Here is a 19,850-nt window from a genome sequence, read left to right on the forward strand (position 1 = left end):
AAATATTTCTGTCTAGACCTATAAATCACTTTGCTTTCAGATATTTCCCAAAGAAAGTTTATGTTTATATATTAGTGGTAGAAGTTCTCAATCTCAGTGTTGTTACATGCATTAGCAGTATTTTCGTATTCCTTCTCTACTCAAAATTTGCTTTCTACTTAGAGTACTTCTCCAATGTAATAGTTTCCTGGCTTTAATCAATTACAGAGCAAGTTACTTATAATGAAAGGAAAGATATGTGCCAGATTGTCTGGATTGTGCCTCTTGTGATCCATTTCAAGCACCATCATCTGTATAAATCTGACTCAGCATTTTTAAAGTATTACTTCATTTGGAGTGAATCCAAAATGTACAACAGCAAAATCCATTCAATTACAGTAACACAATTACCAGTTATGTGTGTTTATGCCATACTGGTATAATCATCATTAAAATCAAGTATGTTCAAAGTACAATACATTTTTACACCATGTTGGGGTGCACATTGTGTTACAAACTTTACCTACTAATCAGTAAATCTTTAAAAACTAGATATAAAAAGATTTAAGGGAAACAACAAAAATCTATACCAAGAAAGATAAAAGACTAGAAAATAAAACTACAATATATTGTAGACTGAGGATTAGTCTAACCACGATATACCAATATAAGCACTATTACACGAGCATACAAGTTTGGATGTTTTACTGCTTTAACTATATATCCTTTTCTAATCCGATATAGTAATAACAAAGGTGTGCTTAGACCAGACCTAATTCTAGACACAAGCAAGGTCTTTCTTTGGAAATGTCAATCTTATTCAGATTGTTTCTTAACTTTTCTCAGGAGTTTCCCAAATGCTCGACAGAATGGACATTTCAGAAAAATAAGCTTCACAGATCCACAAGGAAAGGAGCAATTTCCACAAAACCCACTAGAAATCATTGATCTCCATATCTAGGACAAAGGAAAAAAACTATATTCTTGAAGAATAATCATTCTTGTCGAGTTACACATCCAAGTCTAATGAGCAGCTCTCAGGAAACCCACAAACAGTTGTGCATTTACCCAGAATGTGAACATATATTTTACAACTTTCCAAAAAGCTAATTACTTCAGATGTATAAAAAATAAGTGTGTATTTTTAGTATTACTTCCAATTTAATTGTAAGGAGTTTTTTTTTTTTAAACAAATACAAAAAAAAACCCAAAAGGAAGCAGCCAATGCAAAGAACAAGATGTTTATCACAACAATCATTACTCATATTAAGAAAAAGAATGGTGAAATATATAACTTTATACTTCTAGCCTTTGTGTCTGTTCTTAAATTTTGATACAAGAAAGGGCCACTGTATTACCACAAAATCACTGTAATGATTTAAAATCTAATCTGAAGGATGCTTTTTTTGATAATAGAATGTATGAGCCATGCTGTAGCATGGTTTCATTAGCTCATCCACATGAAACAAAATTTAGTGTATTTTTCTCATTATGTCACCAATATAGTTTTAGTTATCACAGCTGAGTGTGACAATGCTTTGAATTATACTCAATGTTTTTTAAAGAAAGAAAATATTTTATGGGAAATGATAGAACATATTAAATTACCCAACGGTGGTTCTCCTCTTCTTCTGACTTTGATCATATCACTCCCTGCAAGTATTTTTTACTGGCTTGCCTGCTGCAAGAAATTCAAACTCCTTGCCTCTACTCTCAAGGTTTGACAAAGATCTCCTACTACCTATATTTCAGCACTTGGCCTTAGAAGGCTTAAATTTTGACCACTTTTGTGTCTCTAGTATTCCCAAACAGGATGTGACTATTACTTCTCACACACTCCAGAAAGTGCTAGGTACTGAACTTTTTCATACCAGCCTCATTTCTTCAGAAGAGTCTCCCCTCTAAAAATTCTTTTCTTCTATTGTTTAGCCTTTAGGTACTGTTCCCCTATTTGTCTGCTCCCACTCTTCTGACCTTTTCTTTGTCTTTGTCATGGTTACTGAGGTTTTTAAGACCCCTATTAGTCTTGATTGCATCCGTCAGGTGACAGGCTTGGCTTCCTACACTTTATGAAGGTTCTATTACTAGAGCTCTGGGCTGCAGCTCCCCTCTTTAACCAACTGCGTTAATCTGACAGGCCCAACTGTGTTTGGCAACTATAATCCTTTTTCTCCAGAAACCTGTGACAGCAGCTAATTAAAGTGACTCAGAGCCAGCTTCTTCAAAATAAAGTAGCATTTAATTAGCAAAAGGAACACAGCATTTAGGAAAACAGGTTAACACATGGCCTTACCTAAACTTAACCTCTCTATCCATAGTTCAGGTAGGTCCAGCCTACTCCCAGCTCTCTCTTGGGAAACCCAGTCTGCTTGCTATAGTCTCCATGTCTCTCTGTTAAAGTTTTCTTGCCCAACTGTCAGCCCTCACTGACACTCCCTGGCAGACTCTGGCTATCCAATCCCCACCCTTTTCTAGACCTAGGGACCTCTAACGTTTTTGTGTTCCCTCTGATATCTCTTCTCAGCCTTGGTAAAACAGCTGTCACCTGGGCTCGGGCAAACATTCACCTCTTCACCACTATAAACCTGGCTATTACATGTGAGCATTAGTTGGGATGCTCCATAACTAGACCATTATTTTACCTTTCCCACTTGGTTACTCTAACAACCCCATAGTAAGCAACAACACAAACACAAAGGCATGCACCATATTCATTCAAAACAACCACAGTATTTTATCTGTCCGAAGTAACCTACGAGATTCCTGAGACACAGCTATGGTTTACTGATTGCACTGCATCATGCATGTGTATAGGGCTAAATAATAAAATGCCACCCCATAATCAGACTATAGATTTACAATCAAATACTTTCAACTTTTTGTGTTTCACTGATTGCTGTGCTTTTTTGTTCTGTTTATTCCTGACTATAGAAAGACATAAAGCTCTCAAAAGCTCTGGTAGAGAGGTTACAAAGCTCTTATAGTGGTGACAAAATAAATATAACTATCACAAAATGTTCATGGAATCATGTGACAGCTCTAGTAAACTCTAATAGGACAAAATACGAGCAAGATTCCACAGTGAATCTAACAGGATCTTGCACAACCATTATGCAGTTACTGAATGTCACATTAGAAAAAAAGATTAATATCACTTTTTCAAACTTTGCGAAGTGTGACCATTTCTTTTAAAGAGCTATTTTATTTACTACGTGATGAAATATGTTTTCCTTACCTCTGTATGGTGATCCAACAGCTGTGACATACACATTTTTCTCATAACTTTTCAACCTGTCTTTCAGTATATGAATCTAAACAGTCACAAAAGGACAAGTGATGAATATAAACAATTAAAATGAAACATAACTGAAATGACTTTCAGATCTGCAACATGAACATCTCAACCATTCATGTACGTGAGATGCTTTTTTGGTTTGTATAAAAAGAAAACACTAAAAACTGTTTCCATACTGGACTATTCAGGGGTTAAAGAGTACAAAACTATGAAAATTACATTTTAAGGCTAGCTGTTAAACAGCATTTAGCTCTACTGTGGGAGAGAAAAAAAGAATAAATTGCTATGGCTTCAGATGGGACACTAGATGGGGTGGGCCAGTACTCTGAGGTTCTTCCAAGCATTCCCTCTCAAATGTTTATCTGACTGGTTCATGCTCAGGGTCCAACTGATCACCATATGTGGAGTCGGGAAGGAATTTTCCCGAGGTCAGATTGGCAGAGACTTTGGAAGGGTAGGGGGTTCACCTTTCTCTGATGCACTGTGTGTGGGTCACTTGCCAGACTTATCTGAGTTCTTATTTAATCAATTCCCTGCCACTGCAGGGGCCTCAAGCAGTGGTGCATTGCAGTCCCCACTACTGTCTGCCTGTGGCACATGATAGTTTAACCTGCTGCAGGCTGTAATACTTTGGTTTAATTTGGGTTGGTGGGTTTAGTGCGTGTGTGGCGCTGGTGGTAGCCTGTGAGGTACAGGAGGTCAGACTGGATAATCTGGTGGTCCCTTCTGGGTTTCAACTCTATGACTTTATGAACACTATTTCTTCTTATCCCAACAAGACCCCTACCTGCTCCATGAACTCCTGCTCTTTCAACTTTGAATCATTGACAAGAGTTGTCTTCTGTGCTAGCTGTATCTGAAAGAAAAGCCACATATGGGATTCATCAATCAATCAAGTATTGTACATACACTGCACACTTTTGCATTGAAAGTACATTTTTTTCTTGTTAAACTTTTTTTTCCCCTTTCATCAGTTAATATATGCAATCCTAAAAACAGCATTTCTAATCACAAGCCACTGAGGAGCACAGTATAATCATCTAGATAGCACAATGAACCAATGAAATTCAAACCTTACCTGAAGCTCTGTTATTGTTACCTAGAACAAAAAAAGATACAATTAAACAAAATGCTTTTCATTTGCATCTTTAGATATAAAATATAAAACTACAACAATATCTTTCGAAAAGAATTCATGCCAGCATGGAGAATTACACTGGACAAGAATACACAGACATTAAGAGATAGTAGCAGTCGATTAAGGATTAATCGGTCACCTAATCAGGACTCTGTGTTTGTGACTGCTGAGAGCAATTAGGATCAAAACAACAAAATTACGTATATACTCAAATTTTAAAATAAAGTCCTGTAAATGTACTTCATCACTGTTACATGTATCTAGAATGAGTAATGTAAGTTATGCTTTGAATAACATTGGAAAGCGTATAACCAATTCATTCAGATATGACCAATTCACCTTTACATTAAAATTAAGTTAATAAGCTAATATGTCCAATCTCTACAAAACAGATACTGTGTAATAATGGTAACTGAATGCTCATAGAATACAGTTAACCTTACTGAGAATACTGTATACACACATGCTATTGATATATTTATATCTAATTATGTAAATTAAATTAGGTCTTTTGGCTTAGAGTTACTCAGGATGTTACTGGAATCATGCAAGGTAAATTTTCATATGACAATAGCTTCCTTATCCAAAATATTGTTACCTTTGAAAGTTGTACATTTATGTAGATATGCAAATTATCTGAGGTGGTTACTTCCAATCTTTTTAAATGCTTAGGTTTTTTTCAATTGATAATGCTGTATTAGTTATACATTTTCCATATTGGGTTATATTAAATGTCAGCAACCTTAACTGGGTGTCAACACATTTGTGTGAAATGTATTGTAATTTTTAAAATACAGATCTTGAAAGGGTAAATCAGGGCAATATATGAAACTGAAGGTTGGTTACTTGTAACTGTAGTTCTTCATGATGCATATTCACAGTCTCGGGGGATGCGCCAGCCTGTGCAGCTGAGAGGATGAAACCTTTTGGTAGCCATACCCATCAGAGCACCCCGGTGCCCCTCCGACCATCCACCCCCACTGTTCGAGCACGTTCTGAGGGCCTGGTTCTAATAGGGGATGTGGCACCCACTGCTATCTCAGTTACCTTCCACTGCTAAAGTGGAATTCCAAGTAATACTGAAATAAGGACTCCGCAAGAGTGGGGAAGGCAGGCAGGGAGTGCAAATACTCATACAAATAAGTAACCTTGGTTTCTTCTCCAAAGGCCCCCTCTGCATATTCCCACTCTTAGGAAGTTTGGCAAGCAGTACATCAGACGGATGCAGGGAGAATCAGTCCTAATTAAAGAATGACAGGAGCACCACTGCCAAACCATGTGCCAGATCTGGCTGCCAAATCCAATGCATAATGCTTCATAAAAGCGTGAACCAAAATCCACATAGTAGCTTTGCATGTTTCAGTAAAGGAAATATGTTTAATGCATGCTACAGATGCAGCAATTGCTCTAACAGAATGGGCTCTAAGATGAACAAGAAGAGAGAGTGAAGTCTCTCTATAACACTCTTCAATACACTTGTCTAACCCATCCAGACAAAGACTGTGCTGAAAGGGCTTGAACTTCAGAGTTACCCACATATGAGATATATAACTCAGGAGAGGAACTGAAGTTTTTAGTTGTAGCCAGATAATGTAAGAGTGCTCTCTCTGTATCTAAGGAACGTAACCTACAGGGGTATGAGGTTTTGGAAAGAATACTGGTAAATGAATACTTTGATTTACATGAAACTCCAATATCACTTTAGGACAGAATCTGGGATGCAGTCTAAGAATCATCATGTCCTTATAAAAAGCAGAATAATGTGGGTCTGCCATTAAGGTATGTAGATCACTAACCCTTCTAGCACAAATGATTGCTATCGTAAGAGCTGTCTTCACAGAAGATGCAACAAAGAGCAGCTCACTAGAGATTCAAACAGGGGAAACGTAAGTTGCATTAAAATTGGAAGTTCAAATTTCACGGAAGTGCAGTGTCCCATACTTGCAGATCCAAATTCAATAAGCTTTTTAACAAGTTTTTCAGCAACATATGCGAAAAATGGATTTTCCATTACTGAGTGTGACAAACTCTGCTATTGTTGCTAAGTGGATCTTAATGGAGGAGACAGACAAACCCAGTGCTTTCAAGCATAGTAAATATTCTAAAATAAGTTGCATAGGGGCTGAACAAGGGTCAATATTCAGACAGCCACATAACCAATCTTTTCCACTTAAAATTGTATTTTTTCAGCTCTCCTATCCTTCCTTTCAGATCCCTTGGAATTATTTTGGATCCCACTGGCTTGACCAACAAAGCCTCTTGTAACGGAAGGGCCTGAAGTCAACTTTGTCTTTCCTTTTGGCCGAAGGAGTAAATGTGCTGCAGATAGCACAGTGTGCCGTGGAATGACTTTCATCTCGCCATTTCAGACACCAAACATGCCCACCAGACACCTCTTAAAAACATGCTGCTTTGCACTGGGATCTACCAAAAGGAACGAGTAAGTATTCCTACTCCAAAATAAAACCCTAATCTAAAACTATCCTAACTATAAAACTTTTTAACAATAACTAATCTAAAAAGGCACTTATATTACTATGGATCTGCAAGGTCTGGAGAGATTCATGCTCTTTCACTGCTGCAAGTGAAAGGAACTAAGGCAGCAATAGGCACCACATCCTCTTTTATAGCCATGCTGTCAGAATGTGTGCATACACTAAGGGTGAGGGTGGGAGAGGGGCATGAGCGCTCTGGCACTTCACAGCGCTGCAATTTTCTCACTTGAGGGTGTGAAAAAACACCCCCCTGAGCGCAGCAAGTTTCAGCGCTGTAAAACGCCAGTGTAAACGGTGCACCAGCGCTGGGAGCTACGCCTCTTGTGGAGGTGGGTTTTTTAAGAGTGCTGGGAGAGCTCTTTCCCAGCGCTCTGCTGTGACTACACAAGCCACAGTAAAGAGCTGCCGTGGCAGCACTTTAGCATTACCAGTGTAGACTAGCCCTAAAAGGAACTTCTACCAGAAGGTTTCCATGTCTCATCTCCACTTATCAGTACATCCCCAAGACTGGAAATATACAGAGGACACTAGATGACCTTTACGTACTAACTACCTAAGGTTTTCTGTCGTGCCCTCGGATGGTGTGCAGAAGGGAAACAGCTGCTTTCATGGGTCCCTCAGCAAGACAAGATTCCTTAACATTCAGATTGCAGGTGAGAAGTTCCCCTTCTGCATGCCATAAAAAATGTGCTTCTGTGTTCCGTATGGAGCTCAAATTCAACAGGAGCAGGAGTTTGCTTGAACGGGCACCTTCTCATTGCTGTTAGAGTTCATTTCTAAAAGATTCAAACACCCCAGTTGAAAATTTTAGATGTTGGCTATTGGTGAATAATTATTTTATCTGTCATGTCATGGAATAAAAACAAATGCTATGGCAAAAATATTATACTTACTTTAAAACTAATTATACTATGTGCAAGCTTTGGTTTAGATCTACATTTACGTAGTGTGGGAAGTGTTACAAGAAAGCCATTTATAAATTAGAAGGATGTGAAGAAACAACAGCAAACAAATATTAATTCCTAAAAAGGAGTAGCTTTAACTTACTTGAACCTGAAGATTGAACAGTTTTGTTAACTTAGCAGAAAAAAACAGCAAAAAGGAAAAATGGAATAAAGAATATGGATAAGGACAGAAAGAGCAAGAGAAAATGAAGGGTAGTAAGGGTCATAAAATATTTTACTTATACAAGTTCCATTTATTCTAAATGCATCCTGGGGAGTATAAAGCTAACAAAATGTCCACTTAAATTTATGCAAATGTGTACACAATTCATGTGAATTTATGTAAATATATGTGGCCCACTGGCACTGCACAGTTTGCTTACCCAACCCCTCAATGTTGCAAAGGTGCACCATTGCATTAGGTAAACTGCAAAGCTAGTGTCCTAGGAAAGCAATTCCAAAGTGAAAAGAGCTGGGAAGAAAAACAAAGGCAAACAGCCAAACAACTTTTAAACCAAATAGGGGAAAACCACTCCCACCACATACACCTGACAGCCACACAATTCTTTGGGTCAGGGAGTGTGAGAATGGTGTCCTAATAACTAAACATCTGCAAAATAAATGGAGCTCCCTTTACACAAGATCAAAAGGAAGGCATTATAAATATTAATCCGACACATGAAAACACATGAAAACAAAAATAATCATCAGTGACCTTAAAATGTCGTCATCTGAATGGGAATAGATCATTATCAAGTGTCATCTGTACAAACAATTGTAGCATTTCTCCATCAAGACAACAACTATGCAATGAAGGTTCATTCTCAATGCATCAGCAAATAACTTATGAATGAACAAATATGTATCAATGTGTGTGTAAATAAAAAGTTCATGTGACATCAGATTGGAGAGATGAACATGAAGTTTGTATACATATTATCAGAAAAGAATTCAGCAGGGATTTTCAGAAGAGCCTAAGGGAGTTAGGTGCCCAGACTCTATTGAACTTCAATGGCATTAGGACCCTTAACTACCTCAGGTTCCTTTAAAAATCCTATCCTTATTCTGCAAGTATTTATAACTTGGATACAATGATTGTATTTACACAGGCACTTTGAAACAGAACCAGACTATTGCTCCTATGGACACATTACAATTCCAAATTTCATATAATTAAAATGGGAAAATTTTGCATCCTCTTGAACAAGTTACAAGTGCTTCCAGTGTAAAGTCAATGTATAAAAAAAAAGGAGCAGAGGGGAAAACACAACCAAAAAGCAAACTATTAAAACAAGATCAAATTAAATATTGCACAACTTGCAGCAAAACAGATTGGTCAAAGAATTCAGAATTGCACAAGAAAGCCAAAACCTGATATATAAACAGAACCCAGGCCAATTAACAGCTACTACAAGGTCTCATGAAAACTGTGACACTAATGCCTAAAGTTACAAGTATAAATATTAATGTCAGCTCACTTCTTCCCTGTGCCTATTCTCCTCATCGGCCAGCTTTTGTTTGTATTCCTTCTGCAATTCCTCCAGCTGTGTTTGCAGCTCATTTACTTTTGCTGTCATTTCTTCTTCACGAGCCTTCAGAATGAAAAATAATTGCATTAATTTACATACTACACAGTTAATGTCCAAACACTTAAAACCTTCTCACCGGATTATACAAAAAGCACTTAAAAAATAGCTCAGCTTCATATAGAGAGGAAAATAATCAACTTGAAATGCAAAGGCTCTCACTGAAAGTTTAGGACTACTCAATTTATATTACCTTGAAAATGAGGAATGACATTAGGGACTTATCAGCTAATGCGGGCAAAACTTCAATTGTCAAACACAAAAACAATTAGTTAGCTTTTTGAAAATTTTTAGTAAGGATTATACATTTTTAATGAGTAGAAAAAAGGCATTCAAATGATATTCAATACTTCCAGAAGGTGTACAGTAGGTAGATCAATTTAAGCAAATAGAGATTTTGTGAAAGAGACATGTCATGCAAACAAAATTTTCTATACTCTATCTTCAATTTATTGGCAATGACCGGGGCTTAATCACGTCTTGTCTCCAATATTTTAATTCTCTCTAAGGTTGTACTAAATCTCTGTTCTTGGAACTTCACTGAGGTCCTAATGGTGTGGTCAAGCGATTTTTGATTCAGGAAGTGAGACCATCTGACCTCCTTTCAGACTGCGTGACTCCCTATCCACTGAATTTAATTTAAAATTGCCATCTTCATTTTCAGTGCTCTCTCTTTCCTTTCCCTTGCTTTTCTGACCATAAAGCCCATTTCTCCACTTGCGCATTCTGCTCCTCCAGTATCAGTCTCTTCTATTCCATCCCAATGACTTTTTCCTGACGGGAAAGGGGTTTTCCTTTTCTGCACCACTTACAAAGCTCCAGACTTTGTCTATGAATTATTCAAGTGTTACCCATCAAGCCATGCAATCAAATCTGTTTGTTCCAGTATACAATTGACACTAAACCTCTGTATCTTTCCCTTGCCCCATTACTGCATTTCTTTCATAGATTCATAGATATTAAGGTCAGAAGGGACCACTATGATCATCTAGTCTGACCTCCTGCACAATGCAGGCCACCGAATCACACCCACCCACTCCTGCAAAAAACCTCTCCCCTATGTTTGATCTACTGAAGTCCTCAAATCATGGTTTAAAGACTTCAAGGTGCAGAGAATCCTCCAGCAAGTGACCCATGCCCCATGCTGCAGAGGAAGGCGAAAACCCCCCAGGGCGTCTTCCAATCTGCCCTGGAGGAAAATTCCTTTCTGACCCCAAATATGGTGATCAGCTGAACCCTGAGCATGTGGGCAAGATTCACCAGCCAGATACCCAGGAAAGAATTCTCTGTAGTAACTCAGATCTCACCCATCTAAGATTCCATCACAGGTCATTGGGCCTATTTACCATGAATAGTTAACATCCTTTCCTATTGTAATAGTCTTTTTATTTATGCATCACTAAATGTGTGCTGAGCACTTTGCAGATAAGCATAAGAATAATATCTACTTAAATCTTTAATGAATTTGAAACTGAGCGCTTTTGCTGCACCCCATCTTTGTATGTAGTTCATCCTCTTGAGAGTAATCAAACCTTTATATGGAAGTGGTTTTAACTGTAAAGTGTTTTACAGTTCTATGTAGGAAAACATATAAAAATACATTCTACTTTATGACTACCAGTACTCTCCAGCCCCAGAACACATAGTGACTCCTACTTTTCAAAGATAAATGTATTGGGACCCCAAGCAAAGTCACCTTAACTTTTAGCTCGAAAAAGGTCTAAATCAATCTCCCCTTTTCTCCATTAAATCCAGAAGGGACATAAAAATAACCCTTCCCCCTCCAAAGTGGTCACCACATCATAGTTGGGTGTCTTGGTGCGAATGAAGTTCCTAAAGATTTTATACCCTTTCATTCTGGGCACTCCACAGGGCTCCTCAAATTTCTGCCCAATAAAATCATAGAAGTCTAGGGATGGAAGAGACCTCAAGAGGTATCTAGTTCAGCAGTACTCAAACTGTGGGTCGGAACCCCAGCATGGGTCATGACCCTGTTTTAATGGGGTTCTCAGGACTGGCGTTAGACTTGTTGGAACCCAGGGCCAAAGCCAAAGCCCGAGCCCCACTGCCCAAGGCTGAAGCCCAAGCCCCAGCCCCACTGCCCCGGGCAGTAGGGCGTGGGCTTCAACACTCGGCAGCAGGACTCAGGCTACAGGCCCCTTGCCTGGGGCTGAAGCCCTCGGGGTTTGGCCCGCCTGCCCCAGGTGGACACGCTCAGGCTTCGGCTTTGCCCCCCCCCCTCCCCCCGGGGTCATGCAACAAAGTTTGAGAAACTTTTCTGCTGAGAAAGGATTAAGTATATCTACAGTAGCAACTGTTGTCATCATATTTGCCAAAGACTGAAAAGATAAGCAACATCACTGCGTAGCAGTGAAACAGATCATCCTTATTATGAGTTTCAAAATACTTTTCCTGGCTTGAAAAGCAGAATAAAAGTCTCAAGGTCCTTTGTGTAGCAGTGCACACCCTTAGCTACTAGCCCTGACTTTTTTTTTTTTTTTGGGGGGGGGGGGGGGGGAGATGTACACAGCAGTAAATCCCATGCTTTGTGCCAGAGTGAGTATCCTGGAAGTCTAAAATTGTCTTGTCATACATATTACAATTCCAACATTTAATTCCAACATTAATTGACAATTAAGATGTCAATAAAGATGCAGTTATAGGACAGTGCAGTATGAATCAGACTATACATTAAGTAAAACTATTTCCATTTCATTAAAGGAACATCTCTCGCTTAGAAAAAAAGATTGGGAATCTTCTGTTCCAGAACTTCTTGATGATTTTAGCTTGTCATCTTAATTAACAGTCATGCCCATAAATCACTTATTTACTTCTCAGCAGCATTCAAAATGTTACAAACTATTAATCTGCCTCCAATAAAGATGGTCAGTAAATACAAAGCATTTTATCAATATGGTAGAACCAGGAGTGTACAGTTTAACAGTATTGAGTACTATCAATATTAGATCTGACTGGAAAATGGAATTTTTGTCCCATTGAAAATTTAAGGATCAGAAAAAAGCTGTCCCATTTCCAAACAAAAAGTAAAAACCTCAAAGTTATCCACAGGATAGAAATTTTTTTTAAATAAAAAGATTCCATTTGGCTTGCGAGCTTCCTGCCTGGAAGACAGAAAATAAAGTTGACAAGAGCATTCCAGGCAGGCAGCTGATGTGTTATCGTTTTGATTTTTCCAAATAAAAATGGATTTTCAAAAAACCTGAAATTTTTCTAGAGAAAATTCTGATTTTGCAAAAAGGGCATTTTCCTTCAGGAAGCCATTCTGATGGAAAATTCCCACCCAGCTCTAACCAATATGCTTGGTACTTTACAAAACAGAGACATGGGGTGAAATTTTAAAAAGCACTTAAGTGACCTAGAAGCCTAAGTCCCATTGACTTTCAATAAGATTTAAGCTCCTAACTGCTTGAGTCACTTTTGAAAACGCACTTATACTTGTAAGGGCTTGTCTTCACTGCAGCATTAACTCACGTTATAACTTAAGTTCTGTCTACACACAAAACCCCCTTAGCTTGAGTGTGGTGGTGCTTTTAATTCAAGCTGACTAACCTGTAAGGGGACACAGTCTACAGCTAGGGTTGGTAAAACACATATCAGCTGCTAACACAATCACTCTGCAATCCAATGAGTCTGTGTACTTCGTGGTAATTTGCAGTGTGGCTGAACTAGGCTTACTGAGAGGAGTTAAATCAAGTTATCTATGCTTGATTTAACACTGTAGTGAAGACATCACCTGAGAGCTTCTCCCATTGGCTAGTTAATCCACTTCCCTGAGAGGTGATAGCTATATCAAGGGAAGAAGCTCTCCTGTCGACACAGAACTGTCTACACGGGGTGGAGGTGGAAATTAAGATGGTATAACTGCAACGCCTCGGGGTGTGGATATTTCACACCTCTGAGCGACGTATTTATACCAGTGTAGGTCTGTAGTGTAGACCTGGCTTAAGTCATTTACATACTTTTGAAAATCGTCTCTACCATGTGGATGTGCAATATAAGAGAGACTACTTCATACACAAACCACGTTGGATGGCCAGATCAGGGTTGCCAATTTTGGTTGGATGTATTCCTGGAGGTTTTATCACATGATAACCTTCAATTAAAGCTTAACCTTTAATTCCTGGGGACTCCAGGACACTCCTGGACAGTTGGCAACCCTAGGCCAGATGGAGGTCAACATCTCAGAGTGGTATGGCATGTGTGTGTGTTTGTTGTACTATAATGCTGACAAAGTACAGTAGATTACTACTTAGTGGCTTCACAAAGATGTTTTAAGGAGAGATTTCAATAAATACAGTTTAGCTGACTTGTGCACAGTAAGAGGACGCCCCAGGTGTAAGGGGCAGCAGGGAAAAATGCATGGATACTTGATTCAGAGGAATAAAACAGAAGCAGTTAAGAGGGAGGAAAGGAACTGTCCATGCAAAGGAAGTGAGGTTGGCTGGGTTCAGGAATAAGAAAAAAAAAAAAAAAGAGTTAAGAATGGGATTATATGATGGTGTTGGCTGCAACAGTAGGGGACCAGGAGGTCCCTTCCAGTCCTATGTAGTCAGGGACAGAGTGTGAAGAACTTGAAGCCTGAAATTGGTATAAAAGACAAGAGAAAACCCATGAAAGGATTCCAAGAATGGACTGAGGCTATGTCTACACTATGTACCTTTTAGCGACACAGCTGTGCCGCTACAGCTGTGCTGCTAAAAGGTGCGCAGTGTACCAGCTCTTTGTTGGCAGGAGAGAGCTCTCCCACCAACAAAAAACTTCCACCCCCAACGAGCTCTCTTGTCGACAAAGCGCCGTTCACACCAGCGCTTTTCGTCGGTAAAACTCTCGCTATTTGGGGGATATGCGTGCTTTTCCACACCCTGAATGACAAAAGTTTTACCGACGAAAGTCCAGTGTAGACAAAGCCTGACACACAGAACAATCTGTATTACAATATGTAACCCACTAACCCGCCACCCCTTTTTCTTCTATGACTGCAGAAGTGTTAATGGGCCACTCCACCTTGAATAGTCCCTCAGACCATGCACTAACTACAGTAAAAGCTGTGTTATCTGGCACTTCAGCAACCGGAAAGCTCCATAAACCGGCATTTCTGATCTTCATTGAAATTCCAGTTTATAGTCTGGTTGGTGCGGGGCTGGCAGAGGGGTGCGGTGTGGAACAGGGTGTGGGGCACAGGCTCTGGGAGGGAGTTTGGGTGCGGGAGGGAGCTCGGGACAGGGGATTGGAGCATGGAAGAGGGTGGGGGTGCCGAATTTGAGGGCCACTCACCTTGAGTGGCTCCCTGCAAGTGGCGACCTGTCCCGGCTACTCCTAGGTGGAGGCACGGCAGGCAGCTCTGCGTGCTGACCCCACCCCATGTGCTAGTTATATCTTGATTTTAGTAAAGTTTTTGATACTGTCTCACATGACCATCTCATAAACAAACTAGGGAAATGCAATCTAGATGGAGCTACAATAAGGTCGGTGCAAAACTGGTTGGAAAACCATTCCCAGGGAGTAGTTATCAGTGGTTCACAGTCATGCTGGAAGGGCATAATAAGTGGGGTCCTGCAGGGATCAGTTCTGGGTCCAGTTCTGTTCAATATCTTCATCAGTGATTTAGATAATGGTATAGAGAGTACAGTTATAAAGTTTGTGGATGATACCAAGTTCGGAGGGTTGCAAGTGCTTTGGAAGATAGGATTAAAATTCAAAATGATCTGGACAAACTGGAGAAATGGTCTGAAGTAAAAAGGATGAAATTCAATAAGGACAAATGCAAAGTGCTCCATTTAGGAAGGAACAATCAGTTGCACACAAACAAAATGGGAAATGACTGCCTAGGAAGGAGTACTGGAAAGGGATCTGGGGGTCATAGTGGACCATAAGCTAAATATGAGTCAACAGTGTAATGTCATTGCAAAAAAAGCAGACATCATTCTGGTATGTGTTAGCAGGAGCGTTGAAAGTAAGACACAAGAAAATTCTTCCGCGCTGATTAGGCCTGAACTGGAATATTGTGTCCAGTGCTGGACGCCACATTTCAAGAAAGATATGGACAAACTGGAGAAAGTCCAGAGAAGAGCGACAAAAAATGATTAATGGTCTAGAAAACATGACCTATGAGGGAAGATTGAAAAAACTGGGTTTGTTCAGTCTGGAAAAGAGAAGACTCAGAGTGGCCATAACAACGGTTTTCAAGTACATAAAAAGTTGTTACAAGGAGGGAGAAAAATTGTTTTTCTTAACCTCTGAGGATAAAACAAGAAGCAATGGGCTTAAATTGCAGCAAGGAAGGTTTAGGTTGGACATTAGGAAAAAATTCCTAACTGTCAGAGTGGTTAAGCACTGGAATAAGTTGTCTAGGTAGGTGGTGGAACCTCCATCACTGGGGATTTTTAAGAACAGGTTAGACAAACACCTGTCAAGAATGGTCTAGATAATACTTAGTACTGCCATAAGTGCAGGGGACTGGACTAGATGACCTCTTGAGGTCCCTTCCAGTCCTATGATTCTATGATTGGCTGGGAACTGCAGCCAATGGGAGCTGAGGGGGCAGCAGTGGGCAGAGCTGCTTAACCGTGTTTTGACCAAGGAGCAGCCAGGACAGGTCACCACTTGCAGTGAGCCACCTGAAGTGAGTACCCCTCCCCATCCAGCACGCCCTCCCACATCGCAATCCGCTGCCCCGAGTCCCCTCCCGCACCTAAACTCCCTCCCAGAACCCGTGCCTCAACCCCCAGTTCCACACCCAAACTCCCTCCCTCTTAGTTAACCAGCATTTTTCACTTACTGGCTTACATTCCCCCAACATGTCAGATAAAACAGATTTTACTGTACTTATGTTAATCTATCTGTTCCACCGTGCACTTAGGTGTGACGCTCAGAGTACCTTTCCCAGGCCTGAACAAGAGCTCTGTGTGGCTTGAAAGCTTGTCTCTCTCACCAACAGAAGTTGGTCCAATAAAAGATATGACCTCACCCACTCTGTCACACACAACAAAAGCATTTTCTTTTTTTTTGGTAGCAGCATTGTGAACAGAATGCAGTGGGGCACGGTGATAAACTGGAAGCCAGAGAGAGACAGGTTACAGTAATCTAGACCAGAGATAACCAAGGAATGGACTAAGCATTAGCTGCAGAGATGGAAAGGAAAGAATATATTTTAGAGAGGTTACCAACAAACAAAAAAACAATAACAATGGACAGGATCTGGCAACAGTTTGTATATGGGAGAAAAATGAGAGCAAATATTCAATGATAACAATTTACCAAGACTAAACTCTAGGCAAGATTGCAAATCATAAACTGATGTACACTTCGTGGTTATGTCTCTGTATGCCAGTAAATAAATTTTGCCCCAGCCCTGCACCCTCCATTTTTTCCCTCACACTCCAAAGCAACTTGGCTTCTCCGATGAGAGGAGCATCTCCATATTTAAAGCGATTAACAGTATGGCAATGGAAAGTGCAGAGTTGCGCCAAGCAGCATACAACTGAGAGCAAAGGCAAGAAAAAAAACGGTCTTAGGGTCAGAGAAATTGTATGGCTGAAAGAAACTGAGGTTGAAGTGGAGTGATGGTGGCTCTTTCGAATGGCTAAACGTTTTCACAGTATCTCTGCTCTTTCAACAAGAGATAAAATAGAGCACACTGGGGCTATCTTAATTCTAAAATTAAGCTAGCAGCAGTGATCAGAAATTTCTGGAGGGGAAAAGAAGATGCTGCAAATATTTAAGCCTATTTTATTTAATAAAGGGCAACGATCAAGTTTACAGCTCCAATTTTATCTACTCTCACATAGCTATAATCTCTGGGGTCTGTGCACCAGACTTAAAAAACAAAAAACAACCACCCCCCACCCTCCCGTCTCCCCCAAAAATACCGATATAAACTAGCCTTCTGCTGCTGAAAGTTATAAAACACACATCTCACTGAACAGCTACTGCTTATGCATACGCTTACAATATTTTTTCCTCAGTACTGCCTAATAACACAGCAGAGGTAGAACAAAGTCAATGCCGCACCCTCCAACTCTGAGCTGTGCTTTTACTGATTAATCTCAACTCACTGGATTCACCATAGATCCAGCTACATTAACTGATATAGTCTTTGTTTCATACTGAATTTGTATTCATACAAACAGTACATGAAGCAATACTAAGGGTCCTGAAGCCAAATTTACAGAAAACATACTACACCACATGTTAATAAACTCTGAAAAATTGGCTTGAATAGTATACCTGTAAATTATGAAATTGTATCCATCCCCAGCTGTACCTAATAAAGTAGCATTGAAGAGATGCTAAAGCTGGAGCTTCTTTGGCAACAGACTGAGGGTTTGTCTTCAGAGGGAAACTGACCAGCACAGCTAAAGTGGAATAATGTATTCAGCTATACCTGTCCCAGTATAACTCCCCCATGCGGACACTATTCCAGAATAAAAACTATTTTATTCCAGAAAAATTAATGGAGTAATTATTCCAGAATAAAGTCACTTTTATTCCACAATAGATAGCGTCCACACAGGGGAGTTAAACCAGAATAGCTATAATGGAATAATTATTCTACAACAGCTGGTCAGTTTCCACATGTAGACAAGCCCAAAGAAGAGTGGAGGACAAAGGTACACAATGAGGAAGAGTGAAAAAAGATGAGGGATAAGCAATGAAGAAGAAAATGGAGGACTAGAGCAGGGATGTGGGCCTCAGACCCCTGTAGAATATCACGTGACGAAACGAAGATAGCATTATTTCCTCATATTCAGTCAATCAATGGCATTTTCCCTGTACAATATAGTTTAGGGAGTATTTTATGACACGGCAGGTTTTAAGAACATCTACTTCACAAAACTCGGCTTAAAACTCCAATGTTGTGCCTCCCCGGCAGTTCTTGGTTGACCAACGGCTAAGAAAATCCTGACCAAATCTGCTGCAGAGAAAGCAGCAGGAAGTTGGCACTGCAATTTAGCTTTGCTCTCTGGCGTCTCCTCAAATGTCTTGGAGTTTCAAACCTTTGGTCCCAGTCAGTACTACCAAGAGGGGGACTTTGGTTCTAATGCATGCCACAGCGCCTGCACTATAGTCTCGCTGTTCTGTAGAGCACTGGCTGTACTTTGGCAATATATAAACCAAATTCTATTCTGATTTCATAATGATGAAATATGAAGATATCAATAAAATTGTAATTTCCCAAATCTTAACCACAAAGCCTGCACTGCATGCACATGGGGGGAATTATGACTAATGAAAGATTACACACTTTAAACTAGATCCTTCATTTTTAACTCATACATAAATCTAGATTAACCTAACTCTAGTGCAACATTCAATTTTTCCTCCAATGAGATATTTTAGTTTGTGTTTTGAAGATCACAGAACACAAATTATAGATTACCATTGACTTGTAAATCCTCTCAATTGGGCGACTTTCATAAACCCTTTATCACACAGTATTTCTCATTAAAGATAAGGAGACACCTGATAAAAAATGCCAGAATAAAAAGTAAATAAAATCATATAAAGTTTAGTAGACTGATCTATTTCTTTGTCTTCTATAATGTCCAGATGTCAAATTTCAATCTTTACTAAGATTACTAAATTTCTCTAACTAGTTTTAAAAAGGTAATCACAGATTTATATAGGCAGAAGCACACATAATAGTTTTACAGTATATAGTTCAGAAGCAGTAAACAATATAACTTATTTAGTCTTTATACCATAACATGTATAGCTGTTAAAGAACACTGCACATTTTTATACTGCAAGAAACTTGATATGAAATTTGTTGCTCAAACCATAAAGGGGTACTTGAAGGGGCAATAATGGATAGCCATTTTCTCCCTGTTAAAGTTAATGTTGATAGCTATATTTCCTATTCCGAGAAGAGATCTTAAGAGTCGACACATTCCCCACCTAATATTTTGCTGAGCTATGATTGCTTTTTAAAAAGTAATCTAAGAAGCAAGATAGCAAACACTTTATTACTTGCTTCTAATAAAGTAATGGAAGCTAACTTCACAGTGCTAAATACAGCAAAACCATGCTGCCTGGAAGTGAGGGTGTTAAGATCTGGAACATGTAGAGACAAACAGTTTTCTGTAATTTTCTCTAACATCTGCTCTGTTGTATACACTAGTGGTACCCATCATTACTTATCAGACTATAAAATTCATGAAAAAGAAGAGATGGGTATGTAAAATTCATGTTTGCAGTGTTGTAGCCGTGTTGGTCCCAGAATATTAGAGAGACAAGATGGGAGAGTTACTATCTTTTACTGGACCAACTTCGGTTGGTGAAAGAGACAAGCTTTGAAGCTACAAAAAGCTCTTCATATATTTCATTTATTTCAATTGCACAGCAATCAAAATAGTGTAAATACCAAAACATGATAGGAACAAGGCATATCAG

The 19,850-nt window shown here is 39.4% G+C and overlaps 1 protein-coding gene across 5 annotated transcripts in view; it reads right to left on the reverse strand.

Moving 5' to 3' along the window:
• The window catches only part of GOLGA4 (golgin A4), a 104,776-nt gene that overhangs the window by 17,237 nt on the left and 67,689 nt on the right, over positions 1–19,850 (reverse strand). For all 5 annotated transcript variants that reach the window (XM_075125644.1, XM_048839005.2, XM_075125643.1 and 2 more), the window contains 4 exons: positions 9,330–9,443; positions 4,353–4,373; positions 4,062–4,130; positions 3,215–3,290 (listed from right to left, as the gene is read on the reverse strand). In XM_075125644.1, coding sequence (XP_074981745.1) covers positions 3,215–3,290; positions 4,062–4,130; positions 4,353–4,373; positions 9,330–9,443 — 280 coding nt within the window. The remainder of the gene's footprint in view (positions 1–3,214; positions 3,291–4,061; positions 4,131–4,352; positions 4,374–9,329; positions 9,444–19,850) is intronic.

This window comes from Caretta caretta, chromosome 2 (genome assembly GCF_965140235.1).
Source record: "Caretta caretta isolate rCarCar2 chromosome 2, rCarCar1.hap1, whole genome shotgun sequence".
In the NCBI taxonomy this organism is placed as follows: domain Eukaryota; kingdom Metazoa; phylum Chordata; order Testudines; family Cheloniidae; genus Caretta; species Caretta caretta.